The 18,633-nt window shown below is 35.1% G+C and overlaps 1 protein-coding gene across 1 annotated transcript in view; it reads left to right on the top strand.

Moving 5' to 3' along the window:
- LOC108364681 (uncharacterized) overlaps positions 1-18,633 on the top strand; it is a 98,483-nt gene that overhangs the window by 75,642 nt on the left and 4,208 nt on the right. Inside the window, exons 13-18 of the mRNA XM_017618463.1 lie at positions 5,818-6,399; positions 6,468-6,837; positions 8,952-9,039; positions 14,507-14,720; positions 17,212-17,637; positions 17,762-17,867. Coding sequence (XP_017473952.1) covers positions 5,818-6,399; positions 6,468-6,837; positions 8,952-9,039; positions 14,507-14,720; positions 17,212-17,637; positions 17,762-17,867 — 1,786 coding nt within the window. The remainder of the gene's footprint in view (positions 1-5,817; positions 6,400-6,467; positions 6,838-8,951; positions 9,040-14,506; positions 14,721-17,211; positions 17,638-17,761; positions 17,868-18,633) is intronic.

Genomic DNA, 18,633 nt, shown 5'->3' with positions numbered 1-18,633 from the left:
AAAACTGTTCGATATCTGATGTAGCTACAATTTTTACGACCACTGTAGATATACATAAGTATACATATATGTATGTATAAATGTACTTATGCAATGTGGGCATGTACATTAGGGTGGTCCAAAAACAGTAAAGTCGGAGTCTCACCCCCTAGGATTGTTCTATATCGAAAAAAATAAACCCCCTAATTTTTGTATTTTAAAATCAAAAAATATTTAGAGGTAGCTCAAAATTTTCTATGTATGTACATATTTTTATATGGGGAAAAACAACTTTTCGTAGATATGGTATATAATTCTTGAAACCCAATATTTTTCGATCTGAAAACTCTGGTTCTTTAAAGAGACTTTCAATAATAATACCCAATTATTTATTTAACAATTTTTTTTTTAATACTAACGCTTTTTTATTATCCGCCCTTTTGCATTTTCGGGGTTTTTGTGGGTTTTTAGCGAACCTATAAATTTTAGTTGCGATGAAAAAATGGTCAAATAAAAAATTTGGTATTATTACTGAGAATCTCCTGCAGATAAACAGAGTTCTCCGATAGAAAAATATTGATTTTTAAGAATTCTATACCATTTCTTAGAAAAGTTTTTTGGCCATATAAAATACATGGAAAATTTTAGCCGCTTTGAGCGACCTCTAAATATTTTTTGATTTCAAAATAAAATATAGGGGTATATTTTTTCGGTATAGAACAATTCTAGGGGTTGAGAGCATACAAATTTCGACTTTACTCTTTCCACATGCATTTTTGTACCACCCTAATGTACATACATATATGGAAATAAATAATTGCACTAAAGTAGATTTACTTTAAGGCATTTACTTTTGCAAAATATACATTTAAGTCACAAATTCGCGCTCAAAATGCTATTACAGTTTTAAGAGCGCAGAAACGGAGTGAAATTGTTGTGCCGAGTAGTCAGTATTTATGGCGCACTTTGTAGAATCTAATTGCTTAGGTAATTTATTTGCAATTAGTTGGCACAGTTATGGGTGATTTTAATTGGAAGTTTAATCATACTCGCACTCAAGTGCAGTCATTTAATTAAAATTTTGGTTTAAATGCAGAAAATAAAAAGTTTATAGCTTGCAGCGCTTTTCAGTATGGCGGTTAAATATTTTTTGATTGTACAAACGTTTGACCCAGTTTTAACGTATTCGCAAGTGTAGCTATACCTTTTCCTCTGCAATACCATAGCTCTGTTATCGATATTTCCAGTAAGAAACTATCCAGTAACCAAAATTTCTGAGAGTAAACCAACATTTGCTCTCAATGAGAGAAACATACAAGCATGTATGAAAACGCAAAGCCAGTAAAAGGTTGCGCAAGTTTTGTGAACAGCTGACTAATTTTTTTATTTTCCGAAGCAATTTCCTAAGAAAAATAGTATTTCCTATCTTATTATATACATATGTATTTAAATATATGCCGCCCACCGTTGTTATTCATATCGTCGATGGTTTTGCAAAACTGCCCATCGACCAGCTGCAAAACCGCTTAAATCGCCGTTGTGGCGAAAATGAGATTTGATAGCCCTGAACTCCGGGCATCGAGATTTATGCATAAAAATCGGAAAATCGTTATTAAAACAACAGATTTTTAAAATAATAGCCAGAGAAAATACCGCCCATCAAGGCAATGCCTGCAAAAAAAAAAACTTTTTTTCGCTTTCCTGTAAAATTTGAGTGCCGTAAGATAGACGGTTTTGCAAAAACATCGATGATATGTATGTATGTATTCCTTCAGCTTCGCTCGCCTGTATTCAGCCAAAAGTTCACCCATTTATTTGACTTTTAATCTTCTTAATTATAATTACGTTTTTTTTCGTGTTTTATCTAGTTATCCACTTAGAAATTTGTATGGTTGTTCCCGTTGATTATACAACAAATGAACAACAACAAATAAATCTTTGGCGGCTTTGACTTTTGCTTAAGCTAATAAATTGTAAATAAAAGAATGAGCTGCTGGCCGCATATTTGAATAGCTCGCAACCCGAAGTTGGCAATCAGCAAAGCAAGGCAGGGCCGGGCCAGCTCGATTCGGAGTTAATTGACGAAATAAATTTCGCTAAGTATTCATGTACATACATAGGTATTGTTATATAAATCAACTGGCTGTAGCGAAAGACACATCTTCTTTAGTTGATTTCCATACTTCTTTACTTTTCTTATTCCAGTTATTTACAGCTTTATCGGCTAATTTTTCCATAAGCAGAAAATTAAAATTTTTTCTCGCCAATCTTTAATGATTTAATCTTGTATCAACTGTACACATGTATGTACGTAAGTATGTATGGATGTACGATGGCGGGTAAACGAATAGAGAAGCAACAATTTAACAAGTTTGCTTATTTAATGTTTATTATTATTTTTTTTTTATAAAAGTATAGCTCTTACAAACCACGTAAATAAATATTTCAAACTTTGTACAATATTTATAAAAAATCTACGAATTTCAACAAATGTTCATAAAAATTTCAAACTTTTTGTTCCGAAATTTTAAAATATATTCTAGGTATGCAGTTCAGTTTTGCAGCACATTAAATTTTACTTTCATTAGTTAAGTTTAAAATACCTAGGTTTTGATTTTTGGCATTTTTTGCTGACGGTGTTTTGCATTTTCCTCCATATAAAAAATTGTTTTACTTACTTTATATGGAAAAAATTAGGGACACCGTCAGAAAAATGCCAAAACCAGCGGTAAGTCCTAGCTATTTCATACGTGCACTTTATTAAACTAAAATTTAATGCACTGCAAAACTGCACACCTAGGATTTATTTTAAAATTTCTGAATAAAATGTTTCATTTTTGACGAACCCTAATTCCCTAATTTTTGTGGAAAATGTGAATTTGAAATTCGGAATTACGTGGTTTTTGTTGGATAGTGAGCTATGCTTTAATAAAGAAATAATAAACAAGAAAAATATAAAAAATAGCCAAAACTTGTTAAAATCCCGCTTCCCTCCTTGTTTGTCCGCCACTGTAAGTATGTATATGTAGTTTATATAATAGGCTTGCGTTATTAGTGCTATTAAGTGATAGCGGTATTTGTTAAATGACATTTGATGGATCTGGGGTTAAATGAATTAGAAATAACTGTTTTTTATAACGTCAATTAAATATTTAATTAATATACTTAAACATGTATGTATATATACACATGTGCTTGAAAAAACCATATCACTTAACCCACATCTTGCTTCAACAGTGACTAATTTGAGCATGCTTGGAAACTGATCCGTATGGGTCTAAAAAATGTCAATTTATTTCAAGTGATTTAGAGAGTATTTCAGGAGTGAAAAATTTTTTTTTCGGCATCCTGTAGCTAACCCGGTTTTTAATATAACCTTTTATTTAATGTCCGATTTCTGTAAGTTATACATTGTTATAGAGGTATATGAATTGAATTTTCGAACCTTAAAAAAATATTGCAAACTTTAATTTAAAAATAACTTCAGATTTAATAATTTTTTTTTTTAGAGTTTGCAAAAACTTTTAGTTTAAAAATTCATATCTTAAAAAACACCTTGAAAATTTTCAGGATCTTTTAAAATCAGTTGTAGGTATTGCAAAACAAAATTTAATCAAATTTTTACAAGTTTTTGCGTTTAAAATTTGTTTAATTTAAAAATTCTGTAAATTTTATCTTTATAATCCCAAAAACCATCACCAAACGAGACCGAAATAATTTATATAACTATAAAAGTTTTTGAGATATTTAAAAAATAATCTTTACAGAACTTTTTTATATGATAAAAGAAAAGTTCTGATTCATCCAAACCAAAATGGTTGATTCCAACCCGTGGTCGATTGGTCATGGATTAAACCATATTCGTTTATCAATTAAATAGTAAATAATTTACAACAAAACATTTTATCATATTTACAAACAAGCAAATGCCGCAGAGCTAATGAGTATTTAGACAGCCGGGGCAATGATCTCTTAACTTCCGCATTTGGATTGAGACACAGTGCACAGTGGTTCAAAATTGGAATTTACTGTTCATAATTCACTTCAGCCTTTATTTTTTAGCCAATATGATATTTTTTTTAATGAAAGCTTGTAAAATTAGCAATATATGTACGGCTTAAAATTTTATTTGCTTATTTAAATTTTTTTAGAGCGAAGTGTAGAAAAAGTAGCAATTTTTGAGAAAATCCAGGAGAATAAATCCAGTTAATAAATGTTTCATAATAAAAGCTAGTCGAAAATAATTGTAGAGTTACCCCAAACTAAAAAAAATCACAAGAAAATTTTTAAATTAAAATTAAATCACCAAAATAAAAAAAACGTTTATTACTAAAATTTAACAATTTTTTTATAACATTTAAAATTTTATCCCCCCGCAATTGTTTTCTAAAATTTTTTTATTATGTAACATTTATTAACTGGAGCAGGAGAATCGATTTTCTTCAAAATTGCTACTTTTTCTGCACTTTGTGATAAAAGATTTAATTTAATCAAACAAAAATTCAAAACCGTTCTCAACTGGTCTCAGGAAAATTGTATAAGCTTTTTGAACCACTGTGCACTGGTGGCGCGGCTTATCTGTCATTCAATGGAAGTCGTGCGTTGTCCATTAAACGCAAATGCGAATGGGCGTGCGCGAACACAGCTGCAGAAAAGGAAAACAAGAAAATAGTACTTTAACATTGCTGACAACAGACAACAGAAAAAAAACCAGCAATGACAACGGAAATACAAACGTTGTCCAACAAATACATTGTAAATGTTGCTGCCTCACAGTCTCCTTAAGTGAATTGGGTCGTCAGAATAAAGCAGCATTTGCATATTTACATAAGTACATACACGGCCTTTATTTGTTTGGCGATGGGAAGGGAGCGACGATAGCGGCAGTGGCATCAACATCGGCGGCCTATTGCCATTGATGTTGCTCAACAACCGCTCTTGCTGCTGGCTCGTCATTGGGCGTTTCTGTTGTGTCATTCAAATGTCAAAGAACTTTGCACTTTGCAATATTTTTCTTTTCATATTTTTCTCCAAATAAGTATTCTTCTCATATTTTGTAATTTCTTATGCTTCTGTTTGATTCTTTTGTTATTTCTTAATTTGCTTTTATTAATTTTCAGATACACAGAGCATCATCGATGAAGGTAAGCTGCGCACTAGGATACAGAGAATTGTCAACAATTCAAAACAAAAAATTCTTTGAGTCTTTCAAGTATTTTGGTCGATTTGTTCTAACTAATGCCAACTTGTGTAGACATGTACATATCTATGTCCGTATGTATTGACTAATATGTTTTGAATGCTCTCGATTAACTGCATTGGTTGCTGGTTTTTGATTGCTCTGATGGGTGATTGTGTTACTTAGGTGATCTGGGCGTTATAACAAGTGTTCTGTCAGAAATTGGCACAATTTGCACCTCCACCTGGGCGACTGTAGACGTCATGATTGATTCTTTAAATCTGTGAAATTGTGCCAATTTTGCCACACTCACCAGTTTGTGTTGTTGTTGTCTTTACATTCGTACAATTAATAGCATTTCATTTCGATTTGTGTTCCCTTTTATTTGTCCTCGTTTTTACTCTCATTTTGTGTTGTCCTCTTCAAGCAAGTCTCTATTTGCATCACTTATGTATAAGAAAATGTGACTTATCATATATATTGACTTCATTGTAACCATGTCGCCTCATGTGCAGCAGTAAAATTATGTCCTTTGCTGTTGTTGTTATGGTCTTGCTACTTATTATTATTTATAAAAAAACACATTAAAATCATTTCATCAAATAGTTTTCTTACAATTTATTAACTAACATTTTCTCCTTACCTTCGTATTTTTCTAGGTGAACGGTGATGAGAGTTGGCAATATGAGGATATAACATTGGAGCGTGGCAATTCTGGGCTTGGATTTTCGATTGCAGGCGGTACAGACAATCCTCACATCGGCACGGACACATCCATCTATATAACGAAACTTATAGCGGGCGGTGCCGCCGCAGCCGATGGCCGTTTGTGCATTAACGATATCATTGTATCGGTGAATGATGTTTCTGTGGTTGATGTGCCACACGCGTCCGCTGTGGATGCGCTTAAGAAGGCCGGCAATGTGGTAAAATTGCATGTGAAAAGAAAACGTGGTGGTGGCGGCGGTGGCGGTGCTGGTGACGCTACTGCCGCCTCATCGGCCACCTTGCCGCGGAGTGCTGCCGCTGCAGCGGCTGCTGCTGCCGGTCCGAAAGTGGTCGAGATCGATTTGGTGAAAGGCAGCAAAGGTTTGGGCTTTTCCATTGCCGGCGGTATTGGTAATCAACATATACCGGGCGATAACGGTATCTATGTGACGAAAATCATGGAAGGCGGTGCCGCCGCGGTTGATGGACGCCTGTCGATCGGCGACAAACTGATTGCGGTGCGCACAAATGCGGTATGTATATGTTATTTGTTACTAGTGGCGCATTTTTCTCATAAATATATTGCATATTTCTTTCACAGGCCGAAACCAATTTGGAAAATGTGACACATGAGCAAGCGGTTGCCACACTCAAGTCAATTACGGACAAAGTAACGTTGATCGTTGGCAAGACGCAACATCAAGTCAGCTCATCACAGTCACAATTCGGGCAGATTAATTCGCATTCAACAGGTGCGATTAATAATATTGGAAAAACTGTTGTTGATTTTGCTCGCTCACCATCACCCTCAATCACCACCACCACTATCACCACGAACAACAACAACAATGCCACGAGCAACACAACTATCACTAATAACATCAACAATAATATTCAATCCGCAGTACCCGCCTCCTCCACAGCAGCTGGTGTTGTAGCATCAACATCCAGATCCCATTCACCTTTGCCTCGTAAGACAAACTGCATACATACTGCATACTCGTACAAATATACATACATACATACATGCACAGTACATTATATAAACAGCAAACGTACTAGGCTTAGACTCAGCGATAAATCACCTCAAGCTAATTTCTTTAAAATGAAAATTAGCACACATTTGCGAAATTATTGCTACATGTTACTTATATTTAGGTCTATGTATGTATGTGTATAAATATTTAAATCCATGCACATTTAACCATAGTCGTCTAAACAAATGTGTTGCGTAGAGTGATTGCTTTCATCAGATATAGAAAGATTTTGGCATCTGTATGCAGAAAGGCGCTTAGTTACAAATCATAGACGCTAAATGAACAGATGCAGAAATTACTGCCCACTCGACTTAACCCACGACAACTTAAAACTTGTCTAACTATTGTTAAGAATATTACACTTATTCGTACGCATTTTCTGAGATTAAGTATTTTAAAATCCTTTGAAGAACATTTTTTTTATAATCGTCTGAGAAATTCATTACCCCGGCCTCCACCCTAATGTCAGTCCTGTTAGTGAAAATTATATTGGTCTTTAAAATTATATGACTTAAATATGTATACAACTATTTTGCCAATACATCATTAAAATATTCATTATGCCTGCCAGTAATTTTCATTTCAAGCCTTTTTTTATTGCCAGGGAACAGATTTTATGGAAATTGCCTTTTTTCTGCTAAACAGATAGAGTATATTCGATTAAGAATGTCCACGCTTTAGCTTTCCCTGGTTCCATATATACACATTTGATTTAGCCGTTTTTTTTTTGCCTTTTTTAATATATTTGCCTTTTTTGCCTATTGTAGCTTTAGAAAGGTGATTATAGCGCGACTTGTATCAACTCGCGTCGAGCGCACGTTTAGTAGACACCAGTGGAAACATACGTTATGAATTTGAGTTCCAAGAGTTCAGAAGTTCTCGGGCCTAGAAGTAAAGCTCCTTTACAATTCTGAAAAAAAATACAACATTAAATATTTGTGCAAATAAGCAAAAAAACAAATTTCCATCCCATATCTAATAGTCTACATAAATATGAAATATAGCCCCATGTCTAATAAAATCTATGAGCTAAAACAACTTCTTTGATGTTCGCAATCACTCCTCTATACGCCACCGTAACTTATTCGTCTTAAAGTAAATATTTATACACAGGCATATGTACAAACGTATGTATATACAAACAGCATCCATATTTGCAAACGTATAAGGTAGCTTTTGAATTTAATGCTTCTAGCAGTTCATTCTTTTTTGTTTTCTCTTAAAGCTGAAAACTTTTATTGCACATTGGTCGCTATGCCATTTGCGCTAGTTTTCAATTTTATACATTTTTATTTATACGTATTCGCAAATATTATTTACGCATGCTAAAGTACAAATTTTATGTATGCAAATAGCTTGAAAATGCTATAATCATTTTATTTTCGTTCCAATCCGTCTAAGCCCAAAACAAATATGTACAATACATAATTCAACTTGTTCGCTTTTCGATTGGCGTCACGTATTGTGCATTAGCGCACGCTGCGTGCATGAATTCGCCAATGTTGCTTCATGTGTTAGCCCCTAGCAGTTTATGAAAAGTGATTGGAAATTACTTGCAACTGTAAGATTTTTCTGTTCACAATATTTTTTTTTTTTTTTATTTGATTGCTTTAGTTTAATGCAGCCACAAGCACGTTGCGGAAATTATGAAAAGCAATTATTTTTAAGGGGAAAAAAATTGGAACTTCCTTTCCTCCTTTCCAGCACAAATTGTTTTCTATTTATAATCTATAGCAAATACCTAAGTGAATTTTACTTTAGATTTTTTAATTCCTAAAATTTTCCAACTAGTTGTGTATAAATTTCTGTATATACATAAATATAATCATAATCAGCAAACCATTTTAATTCTTTTACCTCTTCTCATCCTACTATCTTCACATTTTTGTTTTCCAAAAACAAAAACTACCAAACAAACGAAAATACTTACAAATCGTACAAATATTCTCGTATTCTGTAATACAAATGCCATCGAAAAATGCAATGTTTGTGTGTGCGTGTTGTGTTCAATTATTCGTTGTGGTTCTTGATAATTACACGAATTATAGAACCAGCATCTAGGTATGCGTCATCGAATGTACTGGCCGCTGTGCCACCTGGAACGCCACGTGCCGTCAGCACTGAGGATATTACACGGTAAGTGCAATATTATTATAATAGTTCTACATGTGTGTATATGAATCGTATATATGTATGTAAGTAGTATATGTATATACAGGTATATATGCATACTGATGATTATTTATTTATTTAGTTTACTCAAATGCTTTATTTAGTTCACAAGTAGCTGTTGTTTGTATTTGTTGGTAGTTGTTGCAAATTGCAAACTAATGGGTGTGCCACAGGTGAAATTAAGGCTAATGACAACTTCTATTGATGATACTACAAACACGTTTTAGCCCGTTACGGTCACACCTCCTAATAATAACGCTTTGCTTACATGGGGTCCAGTGGACTCTAAGAAAATAATCACAAAATGACTTATATGTATTGCAGACACCTTTGAAATTGTTGAGTTTGATAGAGTTTCAAAATCACTTCCGTTGCCACGTCTGACTGGCCTTTAGCAATCCAAGTCTTCTTTCCATTTGCTACTTTTTTGATACTTATCTACGTCTTTAATTAAGCTGACTTCTGTTTCCAGTTCGCAAAACTGTACCTCCGAACTAGAGAAAAAATCACACTCCGGTCTTTCCTATCTTTAGCGGCTATAAAAAGCCCTACTCTACACATTTACATACCTTACTGCAAACGCACAACCAACGCAGAATATTCTCTTGCTTAAAGGCAACTATTTTTCGTATGTACATAGCTCTTTATAATATAAATAATATATTATATTTATTCATGCAAAGAAGCGACCTCTTTCTTCAGCACTCACACTAAAACTGCGTTGTTTTCGGATTCTGTATGATATCGTCTGTGCATTTTGTTATTTTTTTTAATACAAATAATTTTAATTAGAACTTTAAAGAGATAACCAGTCTTCAGTAAACTCGTATGTATGTATATGTATGATACATTTATTATGACAACAGATAAGAGCAAACTCAGTAAATAACTAAGGAAAACGAAACTCACAAAATTAAAATGCCATTAAAAAATTATTTTGTTGCATAATTACTTTTACTTAAAGTGATACCCAGCAAACATTGAGGTTAGTTATCGAATAAAGAATGATTGGGGAACTAGCCACATTCTCCAATCTCAAACGTTAGAGAACGGCTCGGAAAAACTATCGAGAATCATAGGGATCTCTACAAAGATGAGACATAAATAGTTGTCGACTGGAGAAAATATTAATTTCTCTAATCGAATTCTAATGTTGATCTCTAATGGGATTCGAATGTGAATTTCAAACTGCTGTTTTGCTTTTTTTAAATAAAACGCTTTTCTTGTAAAATTTGTATTAAATGTATTCGCAATAAAATAATAATTAATTATTAAAATAATTTATGACTCAGTCATTTGGAATATTGCTTATTTACATTTATTTGAATTCGCGTTGTTTCTCTAATCGTTCTCGAATCGAATTCTAATGTAGTTCTCTAACTTCGTCATCGATTCGAGAACGATTAGAGAATTACCCTAGATATCTTATGTAGAAATCAAAATTTCTCTAACGTTAAAGACTGTGTTTGCTGGGTAAAATTTCTTAAAAATTTCGATGTAGAAATTGGTTGGACTTAAGGTCAAACTCATGCAAGGAATCCTGATTTTTTTAAATAAAATTTTCTCGTTGATGTCCCGCAAGGTTAAACAAAAATCAGAAAACATTTAAAGTTCCAAGCATATACGGTGACGAGAATATACGTAGGGACGCGACGGCGTTACGCATTTTTTCCATACAAAGGATTTTAGAAGAAAAAGTCATAGACGCAATTCGTTTACCATAAGCGTTAAGGGATAAGACTAAGAATACTTAATTAAAAATATTCGAATGGTTTTCGCACGTTTGATTTTAATTTCTTTGAGGTTAGGTTATTTTGGCTTAGCCGCAAGATCTCACTTGGGGATTTCTAACATTCTTTCGGTCTGCAATTTCCTTCAGCGAAGAGAAGAAACCAAAGGCAATGTACCCAAGATGCGATCTTTCGAAAGTTTGACAATGTCACAGGAGACGTTTTAGTTAGTGCGGATGAAGAGTTACCTTCGTCACATGTTTTTTCACTCCTTGTCAGTCCTTACTTGAACGTAAGTGCCCAATATATCTGTGGTCGTAAGCAGTAATCGCCTAAGTCGAAAAACCTGAATTCGAGAAAAAACGCTTTTAAGATTTGGATTGTAATGATAACCTTATGAGGAAAACTGTTTTCGCCTATAACTTTTTAAATAGCCTAGCTGGCGAGATGGGGATTCCACGTACGCATGGAATAGGGGTTGAAGAATACGATAGCATATATGACTCCATTCTTTCTTAAGTCGACTTAGGCGGTTATTGCTTATGACCACAGATGTTATATATCTTTCAATCTAAACTTGAAAGCGTAACCTTGGCTCCCATGCAAAATGTTCACTTTTAACACAAGGTAATTGATAGGGAGTAGACGGCTAGTATCCCTGAATTCCAAATTGCAAATATACAAAGCATCAGTCTCTCTTGTTCCTTAAATATTGTACATAGATTAAAAAGTCGAGCTTACGCAAGCTTAATTGCTACTAACATCCAGGCGTGGTTGAGAATATTGGACAGGTGCATCTGCTTGGATCAGAAATAAAAAAAGATTGATGCATTGTATTTCTACATTTTGGAATTCAGGATATGGAGAGCTTCCCATTACCTTCTATTATTCTGTGTCTCGGCACTCGTCTATTGACGCATTGTCGAATACAAAACGAATTTACCATAATAACCATTACTGCCCTGATGTCTGGCCTTTCGGTCGATTAAAATATTTACACGTCAGCTTTGAGAAGCTGCCGACTCAGTTGCCTTAGTTGCAACAATAAGCCGGGAGTTTATAGTATAGAAGTTCAAGCTCATTGGCCTGAGTAACAGCATAGTTTAGTTTAACGTTGCCTTTTAGGCCAGAAAACGATTAACTTATAATCAGTAATATTGGATTTCTGCTGGACGACGTTTAAGCCATTTTAACTGCTAAAAATTAACTTAGTTTACTTTCGCACTATCTTCCTCTTTATTCTAATGAAGAAAGTGCAATCTCTGACGGCTGCTCTAGAAATAATTCTTAGTTTGCCGTCCATTGACCTACTTGCTGTTAAATCCGTGGCACATAATCCGTGACGTCCATTGTGGAATTCAACTGGATGTAGAACTTTCGGTCACAGCTCAATTGGGAAAAGGCGCGCAGGTAGCAATTACTATATGACACATTGTTTTAATTGGGAAAAAAGATTTCGCACTACAACCAAAGAAAAGGAAACCTAGTCGCAGATCCTTCACAGAACAGAAGGTTTTAGAAAGTAACGAAATATGAGACTGCCAACAACGGTTATTAACTAGTCTGGCTACGATGAGCACATAAATACTTGTATAATAAAATGGAAAGGCAGTCTAGAGCTAGATGGAACGAAATAGAAGAAATCTTCCTCTGCAAAAACATGATCAAGCGGTGAGAAAATTTTGTGTTCGTTTATTAAAATGTCACACTCTTGTAAGGCATGCCTTACTTGCAATAAAGGCACATTCTCTGCCCTTTGAAGGCCGTAATTTAACTTGTCGATTCTAGAGCCCACTGCTGATTTCCTTTAGGCCTGAGATTCTACACCGAAGTAACGTGAAATCTACGCGAAACAGCCACTGTCATTGTCACGAGTCAGAGGTTTTTTATTTTTATTTTTATTATGTTTACGAACAGAAGCATTGTCGTTATCTTTTTGTTCTTATCAAGTGACGCACTTTAGGGGCGTTGTATGCTGAATGTTAAGTAAAATATTTTTCGCGCTCGCATATCGGTATGCCCGTGAAACGCTTGACTCAGAGGCGTCACAGTGCGGCAAATTAGCATCCACTGTCTGCTGTTGACTTACTGCATAACTGGCTAAGAGTGTAGTTGACTGACTGGCTTGCCTTGCGGATGGATGATGACTACCGAATTACATACATGTATACATATAATCAGCAGCGGCGTTAACGATGCTGGCTGGGCAATGCGCGTTGCTCATTCATTTGCTAACCATATTTTGAGTGAGTTTGCATTGTTTTTGAAGGTACAAACATACATACATACATACGTACGCATACAGGTTCACAACGCGAATCGTGCATTTATCTCAGCCATGCCAAGCCAAGCCAAAAAGCAAGTAAGCTGGTTGGCAACACGCTTGTGCGTTGTGCTGCTGCGGCGACAAAGATGACCGCGTCCTCCGCGCGCGCATCTCACCGGTGCTCTCGAGCATTTTATCGCATTTAATTTGCAAGGCGCACGTTATTGCTTAATTTCTTATTTTTATTTTTATACATATCATTTGCCTTTTGCTATTCCAGCGATAAACGTGTATTCGATTTTATTTGAAATATACTTGTACTTTTTTTCTGTATTTATTTATTTTGTGCGATACAAGTTTGGTTTGCGTTGACGCGTCTGACGCAGCTTGAACGGGCGGACACAGCTGTTGCGGCATGAGCTGGCCGGTTTTGGCTTGGCCACTTCGTACTGTCGTTGACTTTTAGCTATTTGCTATCCGCGCTGCAGTGAGCGCCGTCGGCGTAGCTATTGCGTTTTTTTTTGTTTGTTAATTTTTGAGCTGCAATTGTGTTTATCGAAGGTGTTGTTCGCCGTTTTTTTCCTTCCAGTTTGCATTTTCCATTGATTATTTCTTTTTGTTTTTATTTAATCGAAGCTTACGGCTTCATCGTCGTCATTGTCGTCGTTGTCATTGCCGCTTTCGAAGCGGAATTCCGAAAATAATTGCACATTTCGTTGCGTACGCAAGTCCAAAGCGGGTGGTCGATCAGCTAGCCAGCCAGCCAGCGGGCCAAGCCAGCTGTGCCAGCCATTCGGTATCGGCTGTCACATTTCATTAAATAAATTGTCAATTGCAAATCGAATCGAATTTGCTGCTAATTGAATTAATTCACCTCAGCAAGCCAGTATTAATTAGCAACGAGTGGGTGCGTCCACATCGCTTACGATTCCCCAGTAAAATGAGTTGCCTGCAGCTGCATCTGCTCAACTTGGATGAACGCATTTCGCGACTACGCAAGGCACATAAGCTCGAGAAATCCAATTCGTTGCCATTGAATGCCAGATTGGAGTTGGAGCCCACGCCTAAGTCTAAGAAGAAAGTGACAGCACGACTGGAACGCGGCACTAACGTCAGCGCATCGCGCGATAGCTTAGATCGCGGCGGTGGCGACGGTAAAAGTGACGATGGCGGCGACGTGCAGCGATTACAAAACGGTATTGAGGCCGCCGCTGCCGCGGGTGAACTTGGCGTGAAGTGCGTATGCCGATTTACATATTAATATGGCCCTCAGCTGTGCAATATTTTTTTTTTACCTATCATAAGTCTTAGTTGTATTGTATTATTTGTTGCATATTTATTTCACGTACTTTTCTTGATCAATTATTTGTGTGTAATTGTGTTATTTACTTTGGCATTTCCTCAATTTCTTTTCTCTGCTTTTACTCATTTTTAGTGAACCGCGCACAATCACCATACAAAAGGGTCCACAAGGTTTGGGCTTCAATATCGTCGGCGGCGAAGATGGCCAGGGTATCTATGTGTCATTTATACTTGCTGGTGGGCCTGCTGACGCCGGCGGGGAGCTTAAACGTGGCGATCAGCTCTTGAGCGTAAATAATGTCAGCCTAAAGAACGCTACCCATGAAGAGGCCGCTCAGGCGTTGAAGGTGAGTTATGCTTTTGGTGGCTGGGGCCTGAAGTGCATATCGCCCATTTACTTCAATATCTAGTGTCGTAATCAAAAAACTACGAAAATTGAGTTTAGTATGCCGAAATTACCGCTACCTATTGTTACATGTTGTGTGAAAATTTTGTAGCTGTATCGATTACAAGTACATACATATATCACTAGAATAAAATTGGGGTATTCAAAACAGTGTCGTATTCTTGTATGCCGAAACTTTAGAAGGTTAAATACACGTTTGAAAACACAACCAACTATTTTTTAGCAGTGCGAAAATTCATAAAATGTCTTTTATGGTATCTTGCGAACCTCTTATATATATTTTTAACCATTTAAAGTTTACGAAATAATATACAACAATACGACACTTACGAAACCGTTGCGAATACCACAAATATGTATTCATTTTTATTATGTGAGTATATGTAAATTCACAACTTGAAGCTGTTTTTCTGGAGTTTTGCTTTGTTCAGTTATGACACTCTATTGAAGTACATAAATCAGCGATATGTATGTAAATACATTAGAGTGCATCACTAAAAAAACTTGCTTGCTTTACACCAGATTTATAAAATGTAGTTATTATAATTTAAGACTTTCGCCAATTTTGTTTTTAATATTTACGTGAACTAGAGCGATTTGAAAATACCTCACAAAATCCCATTATTTCGACTCCATTAATATATTTTTTTTTTATTTCATGCAAACCTTTTCATTTAAACTCTTCTATCATCTTAGATGATGTTTTAGAAAAAATATTTTTCAAAACTATTTTTTTTTTATAAAAAATCGCGATTTCTGTAGGTATTTTCATTTTTCGAAATTTTTTTGGCTGAAGTCTTGACATACAGTGGTGGAAAAATAAACAAATTGACACATTTTTCCTATTTTTCTTTTGTTTATTTAATATTTATTTTATAAAAGTATAGCTCATTATCCAACAAAAACCCTATAAATTCATATTTCAAACTTTGTGCAAAAATTATAAAAATTCTGCGAAATTGCACCTAAATTTTCAACTTTTTAATCAGTTTTTTTAGTAGTATGCAAGTTTAAACTTCCTAAAAAATGGCGTTAGTTTTTGATCATTTTAATTTTGAATGTATTACGCACGTTTTTCCATACAAAAATAAAAGGTCAAACATACTTTGTATGGCAGAAAACGCTTTAAAAAAATTTCAAAAATTAACGCAATTTTTTACCAACTTAAAACTTACCCTTCATTCTACTAAAATTTAATGGCCTATTAAACTATATACTCAAAAAAATTCTAAAAAATGTGGTTAAAAAGTTGAAAATTTAGATGCAGTTTGCAGAATTTTTATAATTTTTGCTCAAGGTTTTAAATGTGACTTTATATGGTTTTTGTTAGGCAAAAAGCTCTAATTTTATAAAAAAATAATAAATTTTATTTGTCAATGTTATTGTGGCTTATTAACATTTTATTTTTAATATATTTTTATTGAGCTTTGTACCACGATTATTTATTAGGAAAAATTAAAAAAGCAACAAAGTCTAAGCGGTAGAAGTTATAACAGCTATTTCGGAGATGCTGAAGCCTAGCAAAAAAAAGTCGGATGAGGAGATGTGGTGATCTCCGAAATAGTTCCTATAGCTTCTACCGCATAGACTTTGTTGCTTTTCAATTTTTTCTAATAAACAATCGTGGTACAAAGCTCAATAAAAACATTAAAAATAATAAATTTTATATTTCCGATGGAGAAACAGTACCGATTTTTTGTTTGTATGGAAAGCGATGCACCCTAATGTAAATACACAGTTTAAATGAAGCTGTAATCTATATATGTATGTTGTTTCTTTCAATAAAGTCCCGTGTTAGCTACAGGAGGTTAGCGGGTTTATTTATTTCGCCAGTGTGAGTCTAGACGTCACCAGTCTGATTCGCTGCTAGTCAAAGCGACTTTCATCCCTATCATCTTTTGTTTGTTTAAGGCTTATTATTTTTTTTTTTTGTATAAAATAGACAAATTACGAAAATTTAAAAAAATACAACAAACTTTTTATTAAGAATTTTTAGAAAACTTCTAAGTATGCTAAAACCGTATGCCCTTAAATTCAAGCTTAACGGAGTTCAAGTTTCAAGTGCCTAAGAATTCGCGTTGATTTTTGATATTTTTTTGCCGATGGTCTTATTATTATTTTTTTTCAACAAAAATAATTGTGGCACAAAATGCGTGACACCGTCAGCATTTCAAAAAAGAAAAATATCATAAACCAACGGGAATTTTAATTTTGAAATGTAGGACGAGAACGAGAGTTGCATTCTCGTGTACGTTGGTGAGGTGGGATACGGTAAAATTTTCACATTGCTGTTAAAAAATTCATAGGAACTACCTGTTCTGGTAGGGGAATTTATTGAATACTCGGTATCAGCCTCATTAAAAAACAAATATTTTCTTCAACCTATGCCCTACGCATAACGGTTGTATTCATTTCCGCTATTTCGTTCACAGAGTTCCGGTGGTGTTGTCACATTAGTCGCACAGTATCGCCCCGAGGAGTACAATCGCTTTGAGGCGCGCATACAGGAGCTGAAACAGCAGGCTGCATTGTCGGCCGGCGGTACTGGCACACTGTTGCGCACCTCTCAAAAGCGTTCACTGTACGTGCGTGCGCTCTTCGATTACGATCCCAATCGTGATGATGGGCTACCATCGCGCGGTCTACCCTTCCGCCATGGCGACATACTACACGTGACAAATGCTTCCGATGATGAATGGTGGCAGGCACGTCGCGTGCTTGGCGACAGTGAAGACGAACAAATCGGTATTGTGCCATCGAAACGACGATGGGAACGAAAGATGCGTGCACGCGATCGAAGTGTTAAGTTTCAGGGTCACGCTGCAGCCAACAATAACCTGGACAAGGTCAGTAATGAGGTACAGTAGCGCTTGATCGATTGAAGTAGCCGTAGTTGTTGTAGTAATATGGTATTTCAATTAATAAACATAATTTTTTTTCCTTATATATTTTTTGACACATTGCGCGCGTACTTTCAAGCAGCAATCGACGCTGGATCGTAAGAAGAAGAATTTCACGTTTTCACGGAAATTTCCGTTCATGAAGAGTCGCGACGAAAAATTGGGAGAAGATGGCAGTGATCAAGAGCGTAAGTAGTAATAAGGAAGTGTGTGAAACGTGAGTGTTTTTATAAAATGTGAAATTAAAATGTATGGATTTATGCGCGTAAGCGTCTGAGTGCGTGTGTGTGTGTGTGTTTGTATATAAGCGCTTATGTAGTGAAGTTAGCTGCGTGATAGGATTTTAATAAAATAAACACAATATTAAATTCTCTACTGCCCTTTGTTAGTAATTTTATGATGCAGGCTTTAAAGTATCTTCCCTTTTTCAGGCAGTCTGAAGCCCGCCTTCAGGCGCTGCTGTTATTCTTCTAGACCGCCCCTATATTGACTTTTTTTTTTAATTACGTTGGTTTGCTTACGTAAATGAATACTTTTTTCCTTTTGTTTTGCTTATGCTTTTTGTGAGTTTGTTACCATATTATTATTAAAATTAATTAGTTTATGCGTTTAATTTGTACATTATGTTTGTGTTTTCTTGTTATGTTATTGCATAATTTTAATATAATTTTTAATTTGTATATTTTTTGCTTTTACATGAAAATCACGAACACACAATACTACTTACCATCACGAACAAACAAAAAAAAACGTCTAAAAACCGTATATCTTTTGTGGCGTCCAACATCATCTACAACCATCAACATACATCGCCCTCGTCCTCCGTCCGTCAAAACAACTACTATTTATTTTTGATCGTTCATCTATCTCTCCGTTCATTCATTACTTACATACATACAATTCGGAATCTAATGGCATACAATATGCAATTATTAATAATTACAAAAAAAAAAA

Source organism: Rhagoletis zephyria, unplaced genomic scaffold (genome assembly GCF_001687245.7).
Source record: "Rhagoletis zephyria isolate East Lansing unplaced genomic scaffold, Rhagoletis_zephyria_1.1 Rzeph_scaffold_01632, whole genome shotgun sequence".
Classification (NCBI taxonomy): Eukaryota; Metazoa; Arthropoda; class Insecta; order Diptera; family Tephritidae; genus Rhagoletis; species Rhagoletis zephyria.
The sequence above is the reverse complement of the archived record's forward strand: the minus strand, read 5'-3'. Positions and strand labels throughout refer to the sequence as shown.